Below are 25,327 nucleotides of genomic sequence, written 5' to 3'. Positions count from 1 at the left end.
TGTGCAGTGCTTTATTCAGATGTATAACTGGCAGCCTTTAATTGGTGCACACCAGAAGAGGTCTGTCTTGAATCAGCAGGTTACTTACTTTATGTAATTGTTTCAGTAGAAAGCGGGAGTTTGGACGGTCACCTTCCTGCAGCTTTAAATGACCTCAGATGGATTCCCTGGAGTTTGCACAGCAGCGATCCTAACAGGGCATGATGTGAACAATAAATGCAATAAAGGAGGTGTTCCAGAGCAATACCTGCAGATCAGCTCATGCAGAAACACAATTTAAGTCCTTCTCTTCATAATTGATCTTGTTGGCTTGTCAGCAGCTTTGGCTGAAAACTGTGGCTGTTCAGGACACCTGACACCACTGCAGCAGATGGTGATTTCTCCTGCTCTCTGTTCCGGGGTCGTGCAGGTTGTCAGGACTGTAGATCTCTGCCTGACCTGAGCTAACATGTGGATGAGACAGAGGCACTGCTACAGCTGCTCTGAATAACTGAGACTTATTATCAAGGAATACATTTCCAGATGTTCTTGCCACACCGTTTTTATAAGGTTTTTACGAGGCGTGCTGAATAGCAGACACTAAAGCAGAGTAAAATCAGACACAGGTCTTTTAAATCCAGGGCTTTTGAAGAACTTAATGCCGTACAGTCCAGATGAAAAAAGTAAACGCTGAATTTCTTGTTTTAAATCAAATAATACTGCAGAAAAATCTGAAGCTTTAATAAAGCTGTTTTGCACAACTTTTGACATCATTTTAGTGATTTATAAAACATAATAAAGCAATATTCTGTGCAGAAGTCAGATTGATAGCTTTACAGTAAAAAAATGACTTATTACCAAGATGTACATTTCCAGATGTTTTTGTCACATCATTTATGACCATTTGTGATCAAAAGCAAACACTAAAGAGACGCTTAATCAGAAGCAGGCCTTTTAAAATCCACACTTGTGGATTAAATTGTTGTTTATTCAAATTATAAAAAATATAAGTACTGACTTCCCAAATACTTCTATATGTGAAGGATTGTACAAATATCAGCCTGATAGGAGGGGCATTCATTTAATTTGTGTAGCTTGTGTGTATTTTGTAGTTTTGTTATAGTGGTTTTTGTAGATTGAGGAAAGTTAATTCCTGCACTTTCTGCTCCTGCAAGATGAATGAAGTTTCTCCCTCACTGCAGACAGCATGTACATTAACTTAGCAGTACATAATGAAAAATGAGCACTTAAAGCCACACGCTCTTTTTACAGTCATTTAAAGGCTGAGTAAAGAATTACTACTGTGGAAGTCGACAGCCTGCGAGCAGAGGAGAGGAGAGGGTGCAGCACGAAGCTGCAGAGGAAAAAGAAAGTGTGATAGAGAGCAGTCTGCCTCGTCACCCTCACACAGCGAGGAAGACTCACTCACACACAGTTGTGTGAATAATGAAAGCCATCTAAAGTATTACACATTATCACCTTTGGGAGGAGTCTGTCACAGCTGAGAGTAAGAGCTGTAATCACCACTCTGTGTATTTCATTCAGATTCTCACTCATGCAAATATTGACCATTAATTACACAAATCTATGAAGAGAGGTGATGAAGAAATATTACTTAGGTTTTGTCATGCAATGATTATGAAAATAAGTCGACCTACATGCACACACTTTTTCATTGTGTGCATGTAGTGTTATAGTCACTTTGCAGGTCCTATAATGTACATGCCGTGGGTGTAATGCTTCTCTCCTCTCTCCCCCTCTCTCTTAGGTGTGCTCAGCCTACCTGAAGGTCTAACTCTTCACAGAGACCATCAGCTGCAGCAGCAGCAACAGCAGCAGCAGCGAGCGGGGAAGAGCGGAGAGGGAAACGCCTACAGTCAGTCTGAGCTGCGTTCGGTTGAGCAGTGTTTACTGGCTACAAGAGTGGGCAGCATCTCTGAACTCAGTGAGTCCTGTGTGTGTATGTGTGTGTGTGTGTGTGTGTGTGTGTGTGTGTTTGTGTGTGTGTGTGTGTGTGTGTGTGTGTGTGTTTGTGGTAAAAAGTCTGGCTGCAGAGTGGTGGACTGTGTTTGATCCCTTCCTCAATACACCGATGGCTCTTGAGCAAAGCGATCAACCATCCTGCAGCTGAGCTGGATCTCCCTGCGCTCATCTGGTCACCATCAGGTGTTGATAGGTCAGACAGTAATGTGCCCTCAAAAGCTTTTAGGAAGATCTCTGCTCCACAAACAAAGCGCCACATGCTAACAACTACCCAAGTCGGCTGTCCATAAGTGGAATAGAGAGAGCTTTTATTGGCCCAAAATTACCCATGGAGATATTAACACCAGGTTTCAGTTTTAACCCAACATCAAAATGGTATTACTTTATTTTTTGTACAGTTAACATTTACAGGTAGGATCATGGGTAGGATGACCGGACCAAGATGGCAGCATAAATTTTGTGGGCAGACCCATCAAATATCATGTAGGTCACAGTTTAACCCTGTACAAAGTCAGGATGCCAAAAAAAGAGTGGAGGAGAGAAGAAGGGAGCTGGCCAGTGCATGTGACGTCACCAACAACGCTTTAACAAACTCGTATTATCCGGCTTTCCTACTAATCATCCTGCTGTGTTAGATACTTGACTCTGATTGGTAAAAAAAACCCTGACAATGGTTATTAATTCTGAATAGCAAAGGCAACACCAGAAACAACCTGATCACACACGTCACACATATCACATCTGTCACCGGAGAGGAGGACAGCACAATGATGGTTGACAGGCTAGTATTAATCACAGGTAGCTCCGCCCACAGTGTATCTTGCTTCATTGTCTGTTTGACTCTTAGTGGGTCCGTTAAGACTGAATTAACATCATGCTGTACTGAAGATGACTTACTGAAATGTAGAGGCAGTAAAGGCAGCACTTTAACACTGATTGTGAAGATGATTGTTTGAGTTTCTTTCTCTGTGTTTGTGTCCACACAGTTTTAATCTGAGAGTTTGTCTCCAGACAGAAATCTTGCTGTGTTTCAGTGACACCTGTTCTTTTTGGCTTGTGATCAGGAGTTTTTAATACATTAGTTGTATGCCAACTGATGCTCCATGCTCATTACTTGGTGTTTCCCCCAGAATTTCATTCTTGGATTGAAAACCCTTCAAAGCAGATATTAGACCATCTGATATCAGAGCTGATTTTGTTTTCCTGATGAAGCAGCTCTCCAAGCTGAGTGACTCAACACATGTTTAGAGGCAGAGTGACTTCAGCCATGCTGTAGTCACGGGGGGTACTGAGTGTACTGATGGCACCTTAAGTCTGTCTCTCAAAACAAACAAAAACGTGTAAATTAAGATTTTCTGATATTTCTTCCTCCACGAAACAGCACGTCTGTTATTCTCAACTTTTTTGAGCAGAAAATAAATGTAAAAAAAAAAAAAAAAGGTAAAAAAACTCAGTTTACAGGAAATGGGTCCTTTTACTTTGATAATACTTTTTCTCCAAAACGACCGTCAGTGATGGTTTTTGAGAAGCAACTTCACACATATTGCACGAACAGATTTCTCTAACATTTGGAGCAGTCTCTCAGTGTACCAGGAGGATTATTTAACTTTGGTTGTCCTCAAACCTTTCCTGAAGGGTGACCAGTAGGTCAGCATTTTTACTTATTCACTAGAATATATGAAGATCTAGAGGCTGGATCGAGACAAACTTTTTTACAGACAGTCTTGGTTTTAACAGATTTTAATCCTGTCTGTAATGTAGTCATTTTTAAACAAATACTTTTTTCATTTTTATTGAAATCTCTGTCTTCTTGTACTTATTGTTTCATTATTTTTATCACCAAACACCTCGACTAACCAGCTCTTGTTAGTCTTGTGTACTCTGTGCCTGTTTCTACCAAGCGGCAACCTCCAGTCTCAAATATGAAGCCCATAAGAAGTGTTATAAACTGCAGTTCATCGAGCGTCCACCACAAACTGAAACCACATACACACCCATTCAAAAAAAGACAATCTTTGCAGCAAAAATAAACATGTTTAGAGCCTGGTTCAAAAAAAGTCTTCAGTCTGAAGAGCTCTTTTCTCTATCGGCACACATTGTACGGGGGGTGGATTTTTTTTCGAATGCAACCATTCAGAAGATATTAATATAAGTTTTGCCCATTTAAGGACATGACTGACTTGACTGACAGGTGGGAACACTGTAGCTTTTGGAGGCTCAAAGCCTGCCTCTTTACCTCACACTAACTCGACAGAAGTTTGTTTGAGTTCAGCATTACCAATCTGGCTCCCCCCGACAATTGGCTTCAAAGCAGCACTCAGGAAAAGATGGGTGATGCCACTGATACTACGTCCATTATTTATACAGTCTATGGTTCCTACGTAGTAAGTATGCAACCCCAGCATTAAATTCAAACCATCGCTGCAGGCTGTAAGTTGCAGGTTGAAGGCTAGTTCCTTTTAAAGTCTCAAGCTGTGGTCGACGAGATGAGGTATACTAGATCTAAAATGATCCTTTGCACTAAAATAAAAGTTTGGCTGTTTAAGTCGAAGAGTTAACAACTCAACTTTAAAAAGTAAAACTGTACAAATAATTTTCACTTTGATGTAAAATGCTGCAGCTTTTTGTGCAAGAGCTTCTCAACAGTCGGGATGATAACAATTTAAAAGATGATCAGACATACTACTGTAAAAACAAGTTTTAGAAGCACACACAACAAGCTGAATGTAGCACACATTACAGACAGCTCCCTCTTCTCTGCAGCTTTCACTGAGTGTGTAGCTCTGAATAACTGAACGTCTGCTCCATCAGTGCTCGGGGAGTTTAGTGCGTCAGATTAGAGACTGAGCAGGTCTGTGGAGCTTAAAGTTAAAGGTTTTAGTGTCAAAAAGCTGAGGTCATATATGTGAAGAAATGTTTCAACAATAAGAATAAGAATAAACTTTGATGTGGGAAATTGTTTTCAGCTTCACAGAGAGAACACACAATGACCTGAACTGCAAACATTTAAAACAAGGGAGGAAGAGAGAGTGCTTGAAGTCCTTGGCATCATCACAAACAACATAATTTATGAATAAAGAGAACATTTTTTAAAAGGTGTTATTGTACTCAAATAAGAGAACATGAGGTCACTGGCCTCTCCACAAACAATTTAGTTCAATCTCTTGCAAACCCTGGACGATAATATATTGTAATCACTTGGAGGGTGGTACACATATTAATTAGGGCCTGAGCATGCAACGCAGGTGGCAGCAAGGCCCATTGGCCTGTTTTTTTTTTTTTGCTGTGTTGATTTTTTTTCAGAGTTACTTCCATAAACTTATCACCGCCTCTTATTACATCAGTGTGACTGAAGAGTGATCATCCCTTTCGTGCAGGAGAAGTGATAAACGATGGGATAAACGCCCCTTTTTCTTAAGTGAGCCTGAAGCTCTCTCTGACTGTAGCGTTACACTCAGGACTGGGTATGTTGAACTGACTTGTCCTAAATTCCGTTAATGTCATATTTTGAAACATACCCTGTAAGTTCCCTTCATATTAAAGCGGTATGACATCACTAGCTGATATGAAACCCATTTTTAATAAGTCACCATTATTGTCCCACTCTATCAGTGAATCAGTTTATCCTAATCCTGCTGAGCATGTGCATATTTAAATGAGTGAGTCAGCGGGGCTGAGCTGTCAAAGATAGAAACTCTAATGAACTGCAGCCGTTCAGTAACAAAAAAATTCCGCTTTAAACTTTGACAAGCGCTCTGAGAGTTAATCAAACGTCTGTCAACTCACAATGTGGTCATTGTTCAGAGAAACATGGGATCTGAACGCTCTCTAAATAACTGTGGTATGGTGCTATTAAGGCTTGAGGAGTCCGTTTACATAATGATATCTTCTCTGCATCAATAAAGACATTGGATATGATTATTTTTTATTCACTCAGTCTGAATCTTCACAAAACAGTTTAAAGTTCTGCACACGTGTTTGCTTTCTGTGTTTGGGTTAACTTTTATTAGCTCACAACAAATCTGTCATGACAAGCTGTTTTGCAAACCGCTGAGAGGAGAGCTTCATGTTTTCCTGTTTGATATAATCAGATAATCACAGAGTCAAGATGCTCATTGGAAGTGATGAGCTGCTTTGTTTCATGGTCACAGCTCGTTCCAGAAAACCCATCTGAGGCTGACAGGAAGTGCAGACACATATTATTTCTTCATGTACATGGACATGTTATAAAAATAAAGCTCACCAAAAAAGGAAAGGGTCTTCTCTGTTGTCAGAGCATCTTGATGTGACAAGAAGGCGGATAAATATTTTCAGTACATCCAGTGTAAACATTTATCATCAGAGCAAACAAGGAGCTCATCCCCCTCACTGAAGGGGGGATGCAGCACAGAGGCAAATCACTGTCAACTGTCCATGTCATATTGATGAGGTCAAGCAGGGACTCATTGTGTTGTGTTGACTCTGCAAACACAGAGAGAGACAGCAGAGCGGCTGAGGGATGATAGCAGAGCTCAGTGGAGTGGTTATGTTATCAGCCTGGAGAGGAATTCTGTAAATAACTGAGGGATTTGCAAACAGCTCAAGCTGAAAAATAGATGAATAATTGAGAAAAGGAGAATCGCCTGCAATGATTGCACTATCAGGCTGTCACATAGTTTACTGGAAAGAGAGTCAGATAACAAATAGAGAAAGAATAACAGATAAGAAGGCATGAGAGGACAATTTCTAACAGAAATTCATGGAATAAAGGAACATCGGCTTCACCAGCAAAGTGAAAATATGCATCCGAGGAATGAACAGTTTTTCTGCGCTGACATTTAGACTCTGTTTTTAGGTTTTCCACTGATCTACCTCTTTGAATTTTCTCATTTCTCTTCTGCCAAATGCCAAATTAGCATTTTCAAAATGACAGCCCTGCAAATACAGCAACCATTAGGACTCTTGGTGGACCATCATCTGTCAGTCAGGGTTGACTAAATCCTGCCTTCATAACTAACATTTAACTTTGCTGAATCTACTCTCAGAGGTACATGTCAATTCATGTGAATCTAAGTGAAATATGTTTAATTCACGGTAACTGTTGTATGTCAGGGTCCTCTGAACCCCCTCAGTTACTTACTGTCACTACTTTAGATGTCCTTTTTTCATTAACTGACTTTGTTCACAGTTCCATCAGCAACTTTAACTGAGGTGAAGATGAGAGACAACTAAAAGCAGACTGTTTGCAGAACTTGTTTGCAGATATCTGTTTATAGAGAATCCCAGAACCCTTCAGCTTTCTTCCAACGAGGATATACATCTCTAAGAGAGTTGGCCAACTACTCTGTATTTCTGGGGTAGTCAAAAGTTAGCAACAAACCAACTCCAGCCAATGCTTCCTTTCACCGTGCACTACAGTGTTTAAATCCAATGAACAGCTGGAGAGGTGACTGTGTTTAGACTGAAAGATAAACACAATTTTTCCCTCCAGATATGTCATTAATTACATCTCCCAGAGGAAAGCCTGTTCATCACTTTGTGGTGAGTCTCAGTTTCACTGTAAACAATAAGTTCCACAGAAACTTTACTCTGGCTTCCATCAATAGTATGAACCTGAAACAGAAACTGATGTTTTTGAGATATTCTTGTAATCAACGGGCCTTAAGTTTGCTGAAATAACAACATCATGATGCAGATTAGTCAAAAGTCAAGCTTTGTCAGGTCTGTCCTCAAGAGGAGAAGAAATCAACTTTTCAAATGTTTGTTTGTTGAATGGAAGTGAGATCCATCATTTCTGATACATTCCAGGAAGTTAGGAAATCTAAACGCTGATTGTCTTTAGTGACACAGCATCAAGCAGATTTGTGTTTCAGTGTAAATGTTTGATATAGAACAGATTGTTAGCTGCTCTTCATGCAGATATCTGTTTATAGAGATAAATAAATCCTCCTCAAATTACCAACCATGGGAGCCGGGATGTCATTATGCTGGGTTGTGTTCCTCCTGCTTTTGCTCTCCATACAGACTGTTTGTCCTGTAGACACCAAAGCCTGCTGACACCTTATTGGTCAAAACTACTCAGACTTCAAACCAGAACACCTTCCATGCTGAAAATCCAGACCTCTGAGTAGAGCTCCTTCATTTTTATGTAAAATCTGGAAACAGAGATTACACCAGGGAAATTATTCATGTGCAGCCTGCCATTCCGTTGTGCTCTTTGTCATTCAGGTTATTGATTTGATTATTTTTCCTGAACGTCTACCTGGACTTAATGGTTGCAGAAGCTGTGATCTTCTTTCTCTTTACAACTCATCTGATGCTTTTCATCTTTTGCTTTATTCTTCTAACAGCCGTGGTGGAATCACCTGTTAGTGTTTCGGCTGAGATCTGACAGTGGACGATGCTAATGGCCATCAGTGCTCTTTGCCTTTCAAACATCCTTTTGTTGTTAGACAAGTTAGAGCATTAGATGTTTTATCTTACTTTTAATACAACAAAACAGCTGTGTTATCACATGAATGTGTTAAAATCTGAGAGGAAACAGAGCCATTCAATTATCTTTGTGATTGGTGGTGAGATGGAGCCGTCTTTATGCTCTCTGTGAAGGTGATGGAGAGGTTCAGAGGCATTAAACCTTTAATTTATTTTGAATCAACTAAATATAAAAACATGAATGCATGACAGAAAATGAGCAGAACTGCTCAGAGTCTGTGTAAATATTTTTGAAGATGCATCAAAAGTAGCCTTTTGTTTAACAGGGTCCTGGTATGGAGTAACTAAAAGTACATTTAACATCGTGTAAATCAAACCTCACATTCTTATCCCACAGAGAGATAACGTTCCCATCTTCTTTACGTATTTTCCAAGCATTGCTTTTCCTGTTTTGTGTACAGCAGACATTTTAAACCTTAGTCAACATTTCAGGGCCTTTTCAAAATGTACTGCTATTGGCAGGGTAGACATGGGTAAAAATAAATACACAGCTTCTGATTGAAGTACACACCTTCTCTCTTCATTGATTCTGAAGGGAGTGGGGCTTCTCAGGATAGAGCAGCTCAAACAGCTTCTTTTAGGCAGAAACTGAACTGAGGATGTGCAAAGAACACCAATGTAAGGTCAGAAAGGAGAGCTCTGAACGTTAAGTCATGCTGACCTCTCCTAACAGACTGAAAATGTGGAGCTGAGAATGAGGATAACAGGTCCAGTGAGGTGTCTGACAACAAGACGGTTGATTATGATGTGACTTTAGCCCTATAACACCTGAAAATTCTGACTTTATCCAGGTGAGCTGCACGTGCTAACAAAGTCAAGTCAAGTCAAGTCAAACTTTATTTATAAGCACATTTAAAACAACCTCAGTTGACCCAAGTGCTGTACAGATATTAAAATACAATATATTCATACACAATATAACAATAAATAAAACAATAAAAGAATAGTAAGAGCTCATTTAAGGAAATAAAAGAGTAAAAAAGTACAAAACATCCAGATTTCCCCCCTGACTTTATCTGGACCTGTCCTTGCAAGCCCCCTGGTAAACTTTCTGCTAAAGGTCGGGGTGAACTGATGTGTGAACACAGCAGGTAAAAGTCACCACAAGCGTGATGGTATTTATGTCACCAATATTCCTGCACGTAATGTAGTTGCTTCGTCCTATCAGCACAGTCAGACTCTGCTTCATCGCCATCTTCGGTGTCTTGTAGTAAACATTACATGGTGACTACTACAGCGTCTTTTTTGCATCATGTCCTACCTCCTGAGACGCTGCCCTCCTGTCTGACAGGAAAAACATCCTGCAGTGAGAGACATGTCAATAACATCTTTGGAAAATATCTGTGAAAGATGTGACTGCAGACCTTTTCAACTAGCAGCCTGGTTCAAGAGGTTGATCAGGCAGCTATTCAAACAACAGGATATAATATTTATATATACAGTATATACATTTTTTTTTTCTAGACGACATGATGCACAATAGATTAATAAGTGACGACTCTCCTGTATGCATCCCTCTGCTGATCATCATGACACACACTTGACCACGCCCCTCCTGGGAATGCATTGATTGCTATGATGTTGGCCGCATGCTGTTCCACATATTTCAATGGAAAGTGTTTCATTCACTGCCTGCATCAAGCAATAACATGGATGTATTACTAGTTTACTCCATCATAATTTAAATCTGTTAGTATGATGCTGTAAATGTTGGAACTATTTGTAGCCACACCCCGTCAGTGGCTATCTGATGTGGATAATCTTTACTGCCCATCTTTACTGTTGGACTCCTCAGCCCTTTTAATGTGCAGTCACCCTGAGAGAGAATGAGGGAAAGAGGGAAATGTGTGTGTTAGTGAGGAGAGACTGTTGTAAAAGCTCCCCGTATCTTTAAAATAAGTGACTCTGAGCACAGGTCTTTTTGTCGAGCTGTCTGTTTTCCTTCGTTTACTAACCTTATCTTTTTCAGTCTTTACATTCACTCATCTGCTTCAGAATTTACTGCAGCAGCTCCATCAGAACGACTCATACCTCTCTCTGTTTCCAGCCGGACCAAAGTGAGAGCATCTTGTTTAGTCAGTACGGCCACAGGCGACCATTAAATGTAATTATGGCCGCATAGCTGCAATAATGGAAACACAACGACTGGGACGTTGGCTGCAGCTGCACTTCAGATGTATTCATCCATACCCAAAGGAGAGCTGGTTACTGCATATTTATTTCCTTTAAAAGCTGGAATATAATTTCTTCATCATAAATGAGTGTTCATTTCAAAAGAGTATGCTTTCTATCTCTCTGTTTAACATTTCACAGCCTTCAGCCTCTCTGAAATAATGAGCACTTTGGATGCATTGAAGCTTTCTGTCAGTCAGAGCCGTTTAAACTTTGAAATCAGGTGATGTCTTTAAGACAGAGCATTTCCCTCTGCTTTAAGGTAATCACTGAGAAACCTAAGGAGCAGGATCCGCTGTGTGTGTCCTCCACCTCTCCTCTTCTTGTTAGCATACAGAATTAATCAACCAGGAAGAGGTATCGATTAAAGGCTTGACTCTTGTGATGAAAAGGCTATTGACATTTAAGCTTATCAGACGCCTGTACCTCTGTGTATCTTTCATTTTTCTTCTTGGCTTCTTAGCTTTTAGGGTCGATTTTTGGTCTCTGAAAACAACCAGATAATCCTTTTTTCCTGCAGATATTTCAGAGCACACCTGCTGAGGGAGCAGCAGTAATCTCACCTCATGTGTTAATCTGCTGCTGCTTCACTGTTGCACTCTCTCAGGAATAATCTCCCTCCTCAGCACTGCCAGTCTGCTCTGCTAAATGTCAGAGGCCAGCGTAAATAAGAAATAAGAACCAGCCTGACGCTGACCACCTCATTTCACCTCACGCAGACAAAGAGGGGGGTGTAACAAGTTTATCTGTATCACCATTGGTGCAATCGATACAGGTATGCCTGAGGGAGTAACAGATGATACAAAGAGAGACTGAAGAGCCATAACTTAAAGGGATAGGCTAGTGTTTTTAAGTGGGGTCATATGAGGTGCTAATGAATAGAAGTTGTATTATGAATACCTGGGGCTGGGAGAACTCATGCAACAAAACAGTCCATCTCTGAGCTGTTCTCTGAGAACAGAGGCTTTGCTGATAGGATTTCAGAGTTGCTTCACAGATCAAGAGGAGGAATGTGGGGGTGCCAGTTTGGTCTGGTGGTTGGATTGCACATAACATGTGCAGAGGCTGTGGTCCTCTTGGCAATTGGCCTAGGTTTGACCCTTTGCAACATCTTGTTCCACACTCTCTCCTGATTTAGTTAAACAAATGATTATTAATTGTATCACTGGAGACCTGAAATGTCTGGCATATGTTGTGTCTAAGCTGTAGCACAGCCAATCGACGCTAGCCAGGGCTGTAGCTCTTGTTAATGTCTGCTGCCATAATGCTATAAAGCTCATGTACCTGGATGTAAACAAGCACAGGTGACAGATGTCATCTGGTAGCACAGTGCGGTTTGTCAGTATGTTGATCTAGTAAATGGAGATAAAGTTGTATGTAGGCTGTGTCTGGTTAAACTGACATACAACCACTCGACAAGATCAATGAGAAACCAGCACAGGCATGTGTATATTAACCTGCAGGGAGGAATGAAAGCTGGCTAGCTGTGATGTTAGCCTCACTCTGTAAACCAATTTGGCATAATTTACCTGCAGACTCTGTGATCCTGTGTTTAGTTGTGTTGAATGCATTGTGCACATTTTTGACTGTTATCGTACCTTTGAACTGGTTAAGTAGTTGGAATCTATATATTTCTGTTTAAACAACTAAGAAATTAGTCCGCTCCGATCATCCCTAATCAATAGCAGTGCTACTTGTTACTTACTGCACTCTGCTTCATACAGTCACAGTAGAAAAATCACAAACTCTCCCTTTAAGGTTGGATTAGGAGGCAGTCAGTGCTGTGTGTGCACTCTCTACTCGTTGCTTCAGTCCGGCATGTCGTCCAGCAGAGCTTCACTCTTCCCAGAGGACGGCTGAGAGATTGACTGTTTTATTGCATGACTGCTCCTCCCTCACTGGGGCGTCCTTTTCACACTCCCCTCACACATTGTCCCGGCTAAATGGAATCTTGGCAAGCACCAAATAGCACAATTCTGATGCTAAACAAACACTTTTGTCCGGAGGGATGGCTGTTTGCTCCTGCTCTGTATTGTACATTGTTTTGTGCACACATATAGGACAGCTCATTTAGACCGGGGAAGCAAGTGCCATCATGTGCTATTTCCTTTCTTTAGCCTTGAATAGTATTAAATTGACCAGGACAGTGTGACACAGAGTTCCTTTTAGATTGTCCATGCTTCAGAGTTTTTCATTATATTTCCTCACGGTGCACAGAGTCTGGACAGGAAGGAGAGGCGACAGAGATCTGACAGTGCCTGTGCTGTAATAAAACAGGGTTTCTTCATGTAAGCATACTCAATAACAAAGATGCCAAATTCATAATGTTTTCCGCATGAGGATGAGTTTTTGACTATCTATTGCCGTAAAAGAAATATCCAATGGTCCATCTTGATGTTTGATTCTGCTGCGTTAAAAAATTATCATCTTTGTCCCTTATGTATTGAAAAAAGTGACTGAACATGCTCTTCCAAGAACTCTTTAATATCCTCTACACCCATCCAGGAAATATTCCAATTTTTATTAGCAGCGTTCTCTCAAGCTTTGATTTTTCAAGCTCAACCAGATGACCTTAAAGCACTGACAAATTATGCAGAGGAAATAGCTGGGAGTAGCTAATGTTTGTGCATAAATATTCATTCTCCACAGTGCAGTCCTGAGCATGCTTCTTCCCCCCTGTCCCTCTGCGAGCTGCACAGAAAGGACCGAGATGAACTCTGTCTTTTTCCTGATTGTGGTGCTAAAATTCTCAATTTCCCCGGACAGACGAGCACCGAGGGCTGCAGGGAATAATGATGACCCCTAACGCTTTTTAAAGGCTATACACTCAGAATATTTTTTAATGTTGTGCCTTCATATGTATGTCCCTCCTCATTTATATGTCCTGTTTGTGTCTCCCGTATTATCTGTGTGTGTAGGTGACCTGGTGTCCCGGGCCATGCACTACCTTCAGCCTCTGTATATGAAAAACCACAACAATGGGACGCCGATCCACCAGAAGAGCGGTGCGATCCAGTGGGCGCCCGAGGCGATCTACACGCTTTGTTACTTCATGCACTGCCCGCAGATGGAGTGGGAGAACCCCAATGTGGAGCCTTCCAAGGTCACACTTCAGACGGAGAGGTGAGAAACAGAGTGCACAGTAAATATAAAGAGGGGTCTTAGAATCAGAAGTTAAAGGCTATCCCACTGAAAAACTTCTCCCTCTTAATCTGTATCACCAGCCCTGTGAGGGTAACTTTCAGACTCTGCATGCACAGCAAACACTCCTGTGTTCAAAGTGAGGGGCTGCATTAAAGTGACATCAGACAGATGTTTATTGTAGATTGTTTATGAGAAATGAGAAATTGGTGACTGTGTTATATGTTTCAGGTTATATGACTGACATTGCTTCGTTCTGTGATGTGACTATTGTGTATGCACATGTTGCATTTGGAAATATCATCCAGCCTTAAACAATGAGTCACATAACTGCTTGTTAGTGAAAGCCATGCTTCTAAGGAGAATATGTTAAACTTTGCATCTCTCAGACGACACGATTGATACGATATGATTGATACGATACGATACAATACGATACGATACGATATGACATATGATACGATACAATATGGTACAGTACATTACGGTGCGATACATTACGGTACGATACGTCTTTCCAGGATCCATGTCACATGAAGGGAAACAGCTATAACTCTCTGTTGGGCTGTTTAGGACTACACCACTCAGATGGTTGGAGGGATTGAACCAGATTGTAGGTCTGTGTAAACTGCAGATTAATGTACTCTGGCCTTCCTCTCATGTGATCCCTCTGGAAAGCTGTTCCCAATAGGTGAGGTGTTTTACAAAGTGATGCCTCTGAACATTGTATATTCTTGAATAACTGCAACAATTTATTATTATCATATTATTATTATTAAATGATGAATGTTGTTTTTTGGGGGGGGAGTTTGCAGTAAACAAATAAGGGTTAAACTTAACAGAAATACATTTTTTGTATATTACCAGGTAGGAAGTTATGTTCATCAAAAAGCTCCTAAAACTGGCCATGCTTTATTCTGCTGACCTTGTACTTAAAGCTCCTCTGTTAGTCATGGAATAAACATCAGGTCAGAGAGAGATTTCGAATGTCAACACTACTGTTTGCTGCTGCTCTCCCTGACTTGGCTTTTCATGTATGCACATGAAAGAGAAGGGAGGTGTGTGCTCCAAACCTCAAGCTTGGCATTCCACGTATAGGCACGTAGAAGGGTAGGAAGCTCCCAGAACAGAGCCATACCACAAAATATAACTTATTGTATGCAAATTATTAGTTCATTTGACGAGAGTGGTCCTGACTGAAATATGTTTTTCCACAAGAGAACAGGAGGCAGTGTTGCAGGAAAGCTGTGTAAAAGGAGAAGTCTGATTAAGAGGTACAACAGCACATTATTTATTCACAGTGTTTGGTTTAGAGCCAGAACATTGTCATTTGCAGCATGTATATTTTTATTCTCACCTCAAATTAGGTTTCAGCTGTGAAATATGTTCTGTTTTGTCAGACCAAAAGAAGTCAGTGTAATAAAGTTGTCTGGTATTGATTAAACTATCAGACCCCTCCACCCGTTCTGTACTGTGGGACAGTAAAAATACAACACCTTCAGCGTTCACTGGGACCATAATAAAACCACCGGGCATACAGGTGGAAACCCTCTTTACTTACTTAATGTCCTGAATCTGCCCTCCTCTTCACCTCAGTGATCACTTTATAGACACAGTGCAGAAGTTATACTGCTCCTGCAGAGAGCTGTGAGGATCACTGTGCTGGGAATGAACACTCCTACAGACTGTATGTTTCTGTGTCTCTGTGTCTCTGCACTCCAGATGTTTCCCTCTAGAAGGAAAGTGCAGTTTTATAAAAGTGGTTTGTCCATGTGTTGGCTCCTTGTCTGAGCCCTCTGGGTGACCTGAGCAGTCGCAGGAAGGGGCTGCTGAGGTGGGCGTTCACCCACATGTGCTCAAACAGTATTCATAATTACAGTCACTGACATATTGGGACATTATCAGGCTGCAGCTGCAGCTCTGTGTCGCTGACTTATGTGTGAATGACATCAGGATTAGGCAAAGTTTCCATGGTGTTAACTCTCTTTATCCTGCTTCTTGTAGTTTTTGGACACTTTTTATGAAAGTTCAGGTTTTTTTTCTTTATACCTTATTAACATTTGTACCTGGACAGATTCAGTATTTCCTACAGTTTGATGGAAACACCCGCCAGCACTGACGGCTGAGCCTGAGCAGTGCTGGTCCTGGGCTGAAGAATTATCGGCTGTAGTGGAGAAAGTTTTCAGTTAAAGTGTTTCCAACTTGTTCAACTCATTTTTTTTTCACTTTAATCACCATAACAAAAATCACATTCATGCATGTTTGTTTTACACATATTAAACACATTACCAGAGCCTCACTGAGGGGAAACCCAGAGTTTGCACTGACCTCCTTAGGAATGTCTCCACTTTATTACAATGCTTGATCGGGGTTCCTGCATGGAAACAAAAAGACCTTGAACTTGTGGTGAACTCGTGTTTCCATAGGAGGAGTGTATTGCTACGTTCCTTGCTTCTTGATGAGGTGTTGTGAGCTGCTGCAATTAATTCTCCAGGACCCACAGCATCACGTGGCTGCAGGTCAGCCTCCTTTGAAGAGAGTAAAACACAGGGTTTGCATTTCTAAGCAGATCAAACCATCATTAAAGATCCTCTGTTTGAGTCAGAGGAGCATTGATGAGCGGGTAATGAACGTTGAGTGGCAGATGTGGGCCGAGCACGTGTCAAGGACTCTCCAGGCGTCAAGGCGTCCTTTGTGATCAGATCTGTATTGAATCCTGGAGGACTAGACCAGGTTTCATTTACAGCATAGAAATGTGACAGCTCTTTGAAAACACACGAGCAGCTTCTTTCTTTAGCTGCTTTTAAATAGTCTTGATGTTTTTATCTGAATGATGTTTCATACGTTGATTACAATAATACATATGATGAATACAATTCAACTGTCAGATTTGAGGCCTGATACAAGATCCCATTTTTCATCCATGAATAAGTAAGCACTAAGACTTTCCATCAGCAGTATATATGGTATATTTTTATACCTATATGTTTGAATAAGTATGCATTATGATTGCAGATATGAGGCTTCAGAATTTATAATGTTCTGTGTGATGTTGAACTTGTTTTATTCTCTTTTTGGGGTAGTTGTGAATTTAGTAATTTTTCAAAAGTTGAATTACTGAAGTAGGGAAGCTCTCGTTCATCAACCTAGTTGCATCAGCATCAATGGGAATATGCTGGAATTAGCACAATGGTTAATTCCATCTGTAGTCCTGGATAGGGACCGGGAAAGATACCAGATTTTATAAGCTTACCCCGGCTTTCCTTTTTTCAAAACCCCAAACTAGAAAGTTTGAGCTTATGGAATCTCGTTGGTCCTATAAGGCAACGTTATATCTGCAATAAAGCTATATCAATTAAATCAAACCACTGGTGCAAAAACATTAACACACTGTTTGGTGAAGTCCACGAATGAAGGTATTAATGAGACGTTAAACTATACAATGATGTAGATCATTCTGCTGCTCAGTAGTTTGTTAAGATGGCTGAATGTGCAAAGAGGACTGGAGTTTGGTGATATGTTACCAAAGCAAAAGATGAGGAGAAGGCCAAACAGGGCAATAATACATCTCAGATTTTTTCACACCAAACTTGATTTTCAATTTTAATTGATTTTCATGTCTTTATTCAAAAAACAACACCAAATGACTCAAAACAAGGTTTCAGTCCCTGGGTGATTAGCTCACCTTTGTGGTCATCGGAGAAGTCTGCCGTTTGAAGGCAGACCTTCACTGAACCAAGTCAAGGTTGATAAAATGCACCATCAGACTCATGTGGGGCTGCATGGTTGTACTGGACCTATTGTCTGTGGTAGTGGAATAAAACAAGGTCTCCTCCAGCTCTTTAGAGATCTTTTCAGAGAACAAGTGTTCAGATGAGGCAGGGCAACTTCAGCTAAATACTGGGAGTTGGGTCGCTCATACCTGGGGGCATGCCAACATAAAGAAACAAAAGCTATTGACATGGAAACTTGGGAACTGGGGAGCCGGGGAGAAAGTGGGGAGAGTTTACCAACTTTGACAGGACTGGAAGGCACTGACAGCTCAGAGCTGACAGCTTGATTTACAGAAAACCTGAGAGTAATCAGCTCCTGCAGGACGGGGGCGGTGACCTGTTTCTATCTTACACATCCTGGAGAGTGAGGGGAGAGCTCTTTGTTTCATTCAAACAGAGCTTACCTGACAAAACACAACCTTCAAATCAGCTCAGTGTCTGAACAGTGTCCGATCACAGATTACTCTCCTTCCTCTGAACCCACATTCATCAATCATCCAGTAACCAGGACGCACAGCCGGCAACTTTTTTAAAGTTCTGTGACGGTTATTTATTCTGATTTTATTACCTTAAATAGTCAGGGGGGTGTAAAATGTGGAGCAGTTACAACCAGGTGTAACACAAGACTGTAGTCTATCTTGTGCAGAACTTTCAGCTCTAAGTCATGAGGCCACACCCAGGGGCGCTGTACGTCCAGCCGCTACTGCTACTGTGGGACAGTGATCCTCCTCCATTCAAAGCAGCCATGATACTCACACCCTAACTTTGGAGTTAAATTAGTAATTAAAAATAATGAGGTAACATAAGGTTACACTTATAGTGTGTTTAAGGTCAGGTCAGTGAGATGACTATTTGACAAAGCTAAATAAAACGTCACATGACCTGAAATTTAACTGATCAAGAGAAAGAAAGATATTTTGAGCAGTTTATTCTCATGAGCTCTGATCAGCTTATAACACATCATTAAAACTATTGATGCAAAGATTCTATAAGGCAAATATTTAAAAGAAAATACAATAAGCTATATCCTATTTGCTTCAAATATGACAGATTGTGACGGTTAACATCAGAAAGGTTTAGATAGTAAAACTGATAAAGACTGATCATTACAGAGTGTGATAGCAGTGTCAATACCAATAAATATTAGCAATACCCATCACTAGTCCTGAGTACAAAAACTAAACACCATTTTTTCAATTTTAGAACATCCCACTGAACATCTAATCAAACCAAGTGGACACATCTACACCCCACCTGAGGACAGACTTTTTTTAAACCAGCTGTGGTCTGCAGGGTCAGTTCATACATCGCCGCACCTTTAAAGACAAACATCAAATAAACAAAATAATGCATCATACTGAAAAGTCTTAAGGCTTTTTGTCACATTGGAATTCTTCACAAACTCTTGATGACAAAGTGTTTTCTGCAGCCATACGGAGAGTGGTTGTTATTTTGCATACTGGATTTACGATGCCTCACTGTGTGTATTTATATCCATAACATGCTGTCGGTACAGTAACAAAGGTCAAATGTGACATCATGCATATGTATTTTCATGCATATGGATGCCGTGTTGCTGCAGCATGCTCTGACGCAGGAGGAGAGAAACAAGGGAAATAAAGGAATATAATTTATTGATACTCACAGCAGCACGCAGAACATCCGTGAACGAAGAAAAGTCCTGCAGAATCGTCATCCTTTTTAGGATAATCTCTTAATGCGACTGTTTCTCTGTGACGCCACATTTCATAGCTCTGCGGTCACATCTGCGTAGCTCTACAGTGCAGTAAGTTTGCAAAACATCATTAAACCCTTGCATTAATTTGAGCAGATAATGAGCTGCTTATGTTAGCGTGCAGTAACCACACTCTGCATCCATCATGTTTATAGAGAGCTCAGCGATGTTCATGCAAAATAAATAAGGAGCGGAGCAATCGACCCTGTAAAGTGTTACAGGATACGTGCAATGCATCATGACTGTATGTCATCTCAGTGCATTTGAAGGCATGTAGGAGCTGTGACGATGCGTCATGCTTATTTGGATGTAGAGCATTGTAGAAAAAGTGCTTCTTCTGTGTGACCAGCTGAGCATTAACAGCACAGCTATAGTACAAAAGCATCACTCTGTCAGGATTAGGGATTTTAGAGGAAACCTGTTGGATGCAAATCTCCACCGCTGACTCAGACTGTAAAACACTGTATTTGTATTTCCCCTCCCTCTCTCTGATCTCTGGTTTGAATCTGTGCTGTGATCGTGCTCGGTTTTCATTTTCTCACATCAAAGTTTCTCTCTGTGACCTGCTGGTTTTGGGTCTTTGATTTCAGCTCCTAGCAGAGTTCATCCCGTTCTCAAACATCACTTACACCGAGCAAGATCTCCAGAATAACATATGCAAATTCTGTATTAGGTGGATTTTCTCTGCAAGTGCCTGGCACACTAAGTACTTTGGATGACAGAAGTTGACTTTGAGTCTCTGATGGCAAACAACATGTTCCTCTGTCTCCCCCTACAGGCCGTTCATGGTGCTGCCTCCTCTGATGGAGTGGGTGCGTGTGTCTGTGGTCCACACAGAGCACAGACGCAGCTTCTCTGTGGACAGCGATGACGTCCGGCAGGCTGCCAGGCTGCTGCTGCCTGGAGTGGACTGTGAGCCTCGCCAGCTCCGGTAAGGCTGTGAGCGGTGTGCTGAGCGTGTGTGCATCCAGCCTTTTCATCTGCATGTGAAAAACCCAACAAGGCACACGTGAAGCTGCAGTCAAAGTCGCACATCTGTCTTATGAGAGAGAACAGATATTTAACCACACTCATCCTCCCTGTAGTGTTATATGAAGTACAGCTTGTCAGGTGTTTGGGGTAAAATATGGTGCATTGCAAACATTTAAAACACTTTGTGTGCTCTGCCCTTCAGAACGGATGACTGCTTCTGTGCCTCGAGGAAACTGGATGCTGCCTCGACTGAAGCAAAGTTCCTGCAGGACCTGGGCTTCCGCATGCTCAGCTGTGGACGCACGGACCTGGTGAAGCAGGCTGTCAACCTGCTGGGGCCCGATGGCATCAACAGCATGAGTGAGCAGGTTAGAGGCACAGTCAACACACTCAATAATGCATATGCATACACACACACACACACACACACACACACACACACACACACACACACACACACACACACACACACACACACACACACACACACACGTGTGCACAGCCAGTGGATCTGAACTCTTTCTTTGGTCAGTAAAGCGCAGCTCCTTCACCTCTGAGTACTGAGCAGACTGTGAGCAGAGAGGCAGTCATAAATATCAAAGCTTATTCTGCCATACATTCCTCCTGCAGCTCTCAGTGAAGGTGCTCTGCGTTATATCACAGCTAACACCTCCAGTACAGTACACCATCAGGGGAATACTGCAAGTGTAACTCATCACTTTCCATGGAAAGATCCACGCTTGGTTCAGGGCTGATCTGAGCAGAAGCTCTCAGAAACAGAATCTGGCTTGGTGTCTCTGTCAGATATGGTCTGCTGTCGTCCCGATGGCCCAGAGGAGGTATTGATTCATCTGGTTTCCAATCAATAGCATAATAATATTCTCATCAGCCTCAAGGTGCAGGGAGAGCAATTGTCAAGGACACAAGTTTCAACCAGACAGTAACTGCAGCACTGCTGTGCGCTACTTTAAAAGGTCATGGTTCATTCCTCCAAAATATCTCAAAAACACGTCTTGAGTTCTCTCTACTCTCATAATTTTAAGATATTTGAACCAAATACATCTTTAGAAAGAGAAAAAGTGCTCACAAGAGCTGCAGTGAAGGTTGAGATAAACTGTGGAGCAAGTTTATTTTTAAAAGTATCTGGGTGTAATTATTGAAATTCAAACTTAAAATACAGATGCATTTTGCAACAACATCACAGCAGTGACTACACATTGGTTGGGAGTTTGACCGGTTTGGGATGTGCAGCAAATTAAAGCTCCCATGAGGATATTTTTGTTGATTATGAAACAGGCTGAAGTTTACAGTGATGCTTTTTTATGATCCACGAAACCAAACGAGACAATCTGCAACAAGAAGGATGATTTCTACATTGTGATGTTTAGTACCTGAAACCACTGCAGGGGTAGCTATTTGACGAGAAAATCTGGAGATATGCAGGATAAGTCAATTACACGATGAAACGTCATCACCAACACTAGTCAGCACCAGAATTATCAGTCGGTTTAACTAATTATTAATATTTGTATTACTGTAGGTCTGAAATGTCGGCCATTCGTTGTGTCTAAGCTCTAGTGCAGCCTCCCTCCACTAGCTGGAGCTGGAGCTCTGGTTAATGTCTGCTGCCATAATGCTACAATGCTCTACTACCTGGATGTAAACAAGCACAGATGTCATCTGGTAGCATGGCGTGGTTTATCAGTATGTTGATCTAGTAAATGGAGATGAAGTTGTATGTAGGCTGTGTCTGGTTAAACTGACATATAACCACTCCACTAGAGCAACCAGGAACCAGCACAGGCATGTGGACCCTAACCTGCAAGGAGGACTGAAGGCTGGTGGTGCTAGCTCTGCTAACCTTAGCCACACTCTGCAAACAATGCAACATCATTTGCCCACAGACTCTGTGATCTGTGTTTAGCTGTGTTAGATATTGTTCTCATTGTGAGTGTTTCTGATCTGTAAACTAGTCTCTCTTTTGTTACTTTTTCCACAACAAACGCTCAACATGAGTTGACTGTTAATAGACACCAGGATAATTTACCTGATCTCTTTCACATCTCCTCTAAGTGAGTAACAACCAAGGCTCCTCCATATCCTCTTTCGTGGTTAATTGAAGCTCCTACCCTCCAGCAGAGAAACAGATTACTTGAGGCGAAATGCAGCAGGATAAAAATGTATTTCATCCGTCTTTATTTTTTAAGGAGCATTTTCCTCTGCACTGTTAATGACTGATGAGAGGTTTCACATTATTTACAGTAATTTATTGTTTTTGAGTCCATGTGTTTGATACAGTTGATGTTTTTATCTGCCTGCAAGATTAATTTCAACCTAGGGACAATACAGTTGAAGCTGAAGTGTATCTTTACCTTCTGATATAGTGTGTTTGCTCATATTCTCTGCATGCGTGTGTTTGTGTTTGTGTGTTTTTGCGCAGGGAATGACCCCGCTGATGTACGCCTGCGTCCGTGGAGACGAGGCCATGGTGCAGATGCTGCTGGATGCAGGAGCGGATATTAACAGCGAGGTCAGTGAGGATGAAGATTTTACCGCCGTTATTGTTTTGACATTTGGTTAAATCAAAGTCAGATGAAAGATTATTTCCACACAAAGTACAGACTGCTGTTATCAAATAAACAGGAATATCTTTATCTTTATCTTTCTTTTGACTGATCGATCAAGTGAGGCTGCATGTCAAGAAGGAAAGCTAAAGACAGGAGAGAGGTTGTGACAGGATCTTATGACCTTAGTGTGTCCATTTTAAGTGAAGTAGTCTAATATGATGGCAAACAGGGGTAACTGATCTTCAACATCCACAGTGATCTTGATTAGGAGAATAGTGCTGGGAAATCAGAAACACACGCAAAAGTCTAAAAGTGATGTGAATGAAAATTAAGACACTTAAAGACAAAACAGCTGCATGAATGGCAAAACACTCTGCAAATGCAAAAAATGATGCAATCATTGGATTTGCAGCATGTTTGATATTCATACAGCTGTTTTGGCTTTTTGAAGGACAGGTTTTTTTTTGCAGTAAGTTTCAGCTGTTATATTTTATTTTGCATGTGTTCATGAATTTGCAGCACATTTCTCCCGATGTATATCAGTCATTGAGGATCAGTTTGCTTTGTTGGCCTCAGTCTTAAAGTTATAGCTTAGTGATTTTTTAAGTACTGAAAACTCTTATAAAGGAGACACCAAACATGTTGTCCCACATCTCACCTATGTGTTACATCACTGTGCTAAATGTGTATGAGCTGGATCATGAGGTTCTGACTGCACGGCTGCATTAGAGGAAACGTTACAACAGACTCACAAGTTAAAAATGCAGTGAGACTCAATTTTATGAGTTTTCAGAGAGAAAACGTGTCACAGAGATTTACTGCTGAGCCATCAGATGAAACAGTGATAAAGATCAGCTGACTTAAATCAAACTGAATTCCTCACAGAGTCTTCAAAGAATCGAGATATCATCCTCTGACTGTGCAGACTTCAGAGCCAGTTCAGTTAAGGCCTCATGATCCTCACTAACAACTACATGTCCCATCAGCCACTGAGTTAATGCATTCATCAGTTATGATCAAAGCACAAAGCACTGACACATAAAGACTCAATCCTCAAAGATTCCGTCATAAATGAAGTTTGAATTATCTCGTCTAGAATCATCTCTAACGTTAGAAACACAGATTAACAGAGAGCGTGGGATCCTTTCGAGTAAGTCTGGGGGAATCGTGTTTACTCACCCGTATCCTGCAGAGATCGATAAAGTAGTTAAGGTATGATCAGTCTATCAATTCTGATTATGTGGTGGCATGTTGCTGCTTTGCAAAAATCTTGTCTTTCTGAAAGTTTAACTTAGCGCTTGTAAAATGACTAGAAGGAGCAGCACAGGTGACAGAAGCACAGGGCTTTAATCATGTTTAAGACTGTGAGGTCATTTTTAGCTAATACACAGCAGCATGATACATGCCACCAAAGGTTTGATTCACAGAGTGGTTGTTCAGCTTTTCAACTAAACCTGCAAATGAGATGAAAAGACATTTTCTGATTCACAAAACATACACAAAAGTGTATTGCTCTCTAAGCTGGACTGCACATAGGCAACATAGTCACTGTGCACCATACATTTGAAATCAAATGGATCAAAATCATCCTCTTCCTAAGCGAAAGAGTCTCATTATAAAAATAAATGTAGTTCCCAAACACCAGCACTAACAGCCACTCACAGTTAGAGTGAAATATTTGGTCATAACTCTACTGCAGTATTTATAAGGGATGTCATGCCTAACTTTTCCAGAGATAATGACAACAATTCCACTTCTGGATGACCTAAAAACACCACATCTGTACATTAAGGCTATGAATATTGCTTTGGCATATCTATTATAGTTATAATCAGGAGTCAAATCAGTCTGGCGGTGGCTGTCCGAGGCTCTACTACGGCACATGAAGGGACACTTCTCCATGTGTGGAGATGGTCATTTTTGACAAAGCCATTTTGGTTCACTCCACAGAAGAAGCTTTGTTATAAACAGTGAAATCTGTCATGAATCCGTTAAACTGATCAGAAGTGTCCCCTCCATTTCATCATCTTTATTTGGACAGATTTGAGCTCTGTAAGGGTGAGAGTGCACAGCACAGCTCTGTGCAGCAGAGAGGAGAGATGCTGACAGCTCATCACTGCAATCAGATGCAAAACAAGAGCATACCGCACAGAGCTGCTGAACTCTATTGGCCTGTTTGCGCTTGAAGATCTTAAGCTCAATGTGCTTTGTGAGTTAGACCTTTAGACGAAGCAGATAGCGAGCGAAAATGAGTCACTAGACAAGACAAGTATATCAGATATACAGAGATGACGCTCTAGTTTATTAGATTTGGAGAAAATTTGTGCAAGTTTGGGAATAATGAGGGACTTTTCAAATGTTTGTAGTGCACAAGAATGTACTTCAGGAGACTAAACATGTTAAACAAACTTATTATAATACAAGTACAAAATAACAAATCAAAGCAGGTGGTAGTGACATTATCCCGATATCAAACTGAAATCTACCTAAAGATAAAAGAAGCAGCTTTTCAAAGCTCCAAAAACAAAAGCTAC

At 41.1% G+C, this 25,327-nt stretch overlaps 1 protein-coding gene across 2 annotated transcripts in view; it reads left to right on the top strand.

Annotated features, from left to right (window-relative positions):
• The window catches only part of btbd11b (BTB (POZ) domain containing 11b), a 101,874-nt gene that overhangs the window by 60,966 nt on the left and 15,581 nt on the right, over positions 1-25,327 (top strand). For both annotated transcript variants that reach the window (XM_034684861.1, XM_034684860.1), the window contains exons 2-6: positions 1,748-1,924; positions 13,524-13,728; positions 20,033-20,185; positions 20,429-20,594; positions 22,667-22,756. In XM_034684861.1, coding sequence (XP_034540752.1) covers positions 1,748-1,924; positions 13,524-13,728; positions 20,033-20,185; positions 20,429-20,594; positions 22,667-22,756 — 791 coding nt within the window. The remainder of the gene's footprint in view (positions 1-1,747; positions 1,925-13,523; positions 13,729-20,032; positions 20,186-20,428; positions 20,595-22,666; positions 22,757-25,327) is intronic.

The sequence above is a fragment of the Notolabrus celidotus genome, chromosome 6, assembly GCF_009762535.1.
Source record: "Notolabrus celidotus isolate fNotCel1 chromosome 6, fNotCel1.pri, whole genome shotgun sequence".
In the NCBI taxonomy this organism is placed as follows: Eukaryota; Metazoa; Chordata; class Actinopteri; order Labriformes; family Labridae; genus Notolabrus; species Notolabrus celidotus.
The sequence above is the reverse complement of the archived record's forward strand: the minus strand, read 5'-3'. Positions and strand labels throughout refer to the sequence as shown.